At 46.2% G+C, this 4,025-nt stretch overlaps 1 protein-coding gene across 1 annotated transcript; it reads left to right on the top strand.

Annotated features, from left to right (window-relative positions):
- Positions 1–770: 770 nt before the first annotated feature.
- Positions 771–3,786, top strand: CORT (cortistatin). The gene is made up of 2 exons (XM_035557665.1): positions 771–901; positions 3,583–3,786. The coding sequence occupies exons 1-2, from the start codon at positions 800–802 to the stop codon at positions 3,784–3,786; spliced, it is 306 nt and encodes a 101-aa protein (XP_035413558.1). The 5' UTR covers positions 771–799.
- Positions 3,787–4,025: the final 239 nt, after the last annotated feature.

Below are 4,025 nucleotides of genomic sequence, written 5' to 3'. Positions count from 1 at the left end.
CTTTCAGTACTTTCTTTTCCCTATAATACATTTAAATCCAGCATCTCCAACCTGGGATTCGCTGTGTTGACCTATACTTTTGGGATTGGTTCAAGACACATTGAAACAATACTAGAAACAAAAAAACAATAACCACAAACTGGCTTCCAGGTAGCCTGAAATACATTTGCAAGATATTAATATAACTGCATAGCTGCAACCTGTGTCCCCATGTTACCAATAAAGGGGAAGCCAGGCATACCGGTGTTCCACTGTGAGATGTGTCGCTGGATGCAGAGATCTAGGTCCAAAAACCCCTCGAGTCCAGAGCTGTTTGGACATCAAGGGCTGAGGGTCCAAGTCTGTATCTATACTGGTGGCCAGAAGTTTTGCCTCTTCCCTCTGAATCATCCAGCATTGGCCAGAGGTTTGTGCAAGCTAGTGGCCTATTCTAGCCAACATTATGTTCCCAAGCAGAATCCAGCTAACTAGGGGAGGCATAGATAGTGCCTACAATTTGTGGGGGTGAAGAAACAGCATGTTACTGGAGAGTCCCAAACCTTTGCTTCCTCAGTGTCTACAGGTCTGGCACATGGAAAGCCCAGAGGCACTGAAGTATCCCACTCAAGCAGCCAAGTGTTAACAACCTCTCCAAAGTCTAATTTGCCTTTGATATAGACTTAATTGTTTGCGTCACCCACTGGGCTAGGGGGAGGGCTATAAAAGGGGCTGCAGCCATTGTCTGAGGCAGAAGAGAGCCCAGAAACAGCTCCCTCTCCCAGTCTTCCTAATTCAGCACAGTAGTCACAGCCTGTACATCATGCAGCTGGTGGCCAGCCTGGTGTCCGTTCTGCTGCTGGTGTGGAGCGTGAGAGCCACTGCACTGCCCGGAGAAGAGAGACTCGCATTACAGAACAGTAGGGTGAGTATAATGCACCCTGTGCAGGAGGATGGGTGGGATGGGAGCATGCTGAAGCCAGGGGAGGGGTAAAAAGGGCAGTTGGGCTTTACCTGATGTAAACACTTCTACCTTTCTGTGTTTCAAGGCACTACAGCTTCATGCACTGCTGAAGCAGGGGTTATTACTACAGCTTGCTAGCCAGTTTATTTAGTAAAGGTACCAGGGCGGACTCCAGAGATCTGTAAAAGTGAAGTCTGAACTAAGGAAAAACTGGCAAAGAGAACAGAGTAGAAAAGAGAGAGAGAAGGAGAAAATAAGATTGCTGAAAGATCATGAGAGAATGAAGCAGAGTACTAGGGAGGGAGAGAAAAGATACATAATTGGTAAAATGATCAAGGGAGATGATATTTTAAATAGGACTCATGGGAAGGACAAATGTTTAAAAGATGGGTTCAGTAGGAAAGTAACAGAGGAATAATAAATGAAGTAATTATATCAGAATAAAATTGCTTTTTCCAGAGTAGTATTCACAAGGGGAGTTATACCGACATAGTTCTGCTAGAATAATTACACTCTGAACCAGCACAGCTCTATGCAGTGGCAGAACTTATTATAGCAATATAATTATCCTACCAACTGGCAAAACTCTGATGTTATAATAGCTACAGCACTATAATAACTTTGTTTTGCTGGACTATTTCCCTAAGAGGCCAAAGAGGTAGGAGACAATAGCATAACGTTATCACAAGCAAGTGCTCAGCGCTGCTTGCGCTTGCCCTGCGGTTTTCTCACCTGCTTGTTCCTTGCCATCCCTGAGGTTCCTCTGAGCTGTGTTCAGTCACACTCTGCCGCTCCAGTTCACAGCTGTATCTGTAATACTGCTGTTATTTTTGTCCTCGATAGGAGCTACCCTGACAAGTGAAGGATCCCAACGTTGGTTTCAAAGGCACTAACTTCTCCTTTGTGCATAACCATATCATTCTTTCTGTCTTAGTGCTGGCTCCAGCTCATGCATCAGTGTCTTGCTGCTTTAGGAGTGGTTTCACATCCCATTAACAACAAAACTGGCTGTAAGAAAGAAACATAGAGTATGAGGTGCTAGGGATAGCTTTCTGTTAGAGATCAGGGCTTCTGCAGCTGGCTGGGATTAACCCTTCTGGGGATAACTGTAAACTTTCAGCCATACATTCTTACAGTAATGAATCCAGTGCTTAAAAAGTGAACTCTATCTGGAGGAAATGCTAGCTGCCAGGAAAAAAAGAAACAAGTTATATAGAACAAATCAGTAAGCAAGGCTCTGCTAAAAATGTATTCAAGTGTAATGACTCTCAGTCTCCTACAAGGTTTCTTACAAAATAATGACTTCAGTATCTATCAAAATAGACATAATGATTCACTTTAGAGCATTCTACAAACTGAAAAAAAATGTTAAACACCGTTGAACCAATGTCTACAGTCACCACTGTAGACTGTAACTCAGACAAATGGTTTAAGTATGAAGAATAACAGGATTCTATGTATAAACTACCATGAAATGCATAACAATGCAAAAGGAAGATCTGTACATTCTGATGTGCTGGTGGAAGCAGTACAGGGAACTGAGCACCTACCCAAAGGTGTGCCATAACCCATCAGTGCTAAGGTCTCTAGCTGCTTCCAAAGAGTCTTCATCTCATGCAACTCAGGAACAGCAAAAAACAGAAAGGATGTTAGCAATGGATTGGTGCAGGGAAGAGCTGTCTCATTTCACTAACAGCCACAGCCGATCATGCATAAGGAATATCCTCTACCAGCCGTCAGATCTCTGCCACCCCTGAGTCTGAAGCAGCTAGTTCATCTCCTGAGAGTTTTAGTATAGCTACTTCATTTCTCTTCACTAAGGAGCTGAATCTTTAGCAGATGGCTTTTAACGTCACAGGGCTCGTCTGTGGCTCTACTTGGAGCAGGTTATTTCAAAATATAGCACTTACAGCTAGGAAAGCAGCTTATGAGGAAGACATGACCCAGGAGACACATTTAGCTGAGTTCCCAAGTCCCAGCCCATCTCCCTAAGGTTCAAGACACTTCTGTACTTTCAGCGCAGGACTAGGAATCCAGGATGGGCACAGACTGGCTTTTATCTTTTCTTCTGCTACAAACATGGCATCTAATTTCTCTTTGTGTGGAAACAAGTTTTGTAATTAGTGCTAAGAAAATGCTTCAAAAATATCTGTAAACATTCTGTGAAGGAAACTCAATACAATTGCCACTGCCTGTGTTTGTCCACCTTTTGAGCTCACCAAATGGTCCTTAGCAAATGCTGGTGCCAACAGAGACAGTGGATAGATACAATCCAACCGTCTCCTGTGTTACATTGAATTCTCAGCATTTTGTGGTGGGTTGTGGCCCCCAGTGTGCTCAATTTAACATTGTTCAGTATTCTCTGCCTCTTCCCTGACCTTCCCAAAATGGATGCTGGACAGTCAGGACAGTGAAGGGAGCCTGGGCTTACTAGGAGAGAAGGCAGCTTGGCATTCACTGAAATTTAATTAGCACAAGCAGCAAGGGACTTTACAGCTAATTTGTACCTATTTGTTAGCAGCTCCTTTCCAGTTACAACAATGTACATATGCCTTCCCTGGCTGAGCTCTGCAAATTATCTGGGGGGGGTGTCTGCACGAGGGCTGGGACCTCTGTCACCTTCCCCTGCTCTCCACCCACAGGAGCAGACCAAACTCCGGAAAGATGCCATACTGAAGATGCTGGCGGGGCTGCTGGAGAGCGTGGACGTGGCCTCCCCAGACCTTGAAGAAGAGGGCAAGCTGGAGGAGGAGCGGGCGACGCTGGGGCGACTGGCCCAGCTCTCGCAGCGGGACCGCAAGGCCCCCTGTAAAAACTTCTTCTGGAAAACCTTCACCTCCTGCTAGTGACACCCTGCCTGGCCCCACTGGGCTCCTTGCCTGCCCGCCTGTGAACACCCGTCCCGTCCCCCGAGCTCCCTTCCTTTACTCCTGCACCCTTAAGAATAAAGCATGGCGCCTCGGGGACTCGTGTCTGCCTCTCTGCACCCTGCTGGGCCGGGCCACCAGGGGCTGGGGGGGGCCATTGGAGGTGGCCGCCATCTTGGGAGGTGGTCACTTTGAAAGAGGTCTTCCCAGCCTTGAGG

The sequence above is a fragment of the Cygnus atratus genome, chromosome 21 (genome assembly GCF_013377495.2).
Source record: "Cygnus atratus isolate AKBS03 ecotype Queensland, Australia chromosome 21, CAtr_DNAZoo_HiC_assembly, whole genome shotgun sequence".
Taxonomy (NCBI): domain Eukaryota; kingdom Metazoa; phylum Chordata; class Aves; order Anseriformes; family Anatidae; genus Cygnus; species Cygnus atratus.
Note: the sequence above shows the minus strand (reverse complement) of the source record. Positions and strands in the feature narration are given on the sequence as shown.

Excerpts from the sequence above, each read along its gene's own strand:
- CORT (XM_035557665.1), top strand. The coding sequence starts at position 800 with ATGCAGCTGGTGGCCAGCCTGGTGTCCGTTCTGCTGCTGGTGTGGAGC. Across the intron at positions 902-3,582 it reads TCGCATTACAGAACAGTAGG|GAGCAGACCAAACTCCGGAA; the intron begins GTGAGTATAATG and ends CTCCACCCACAG.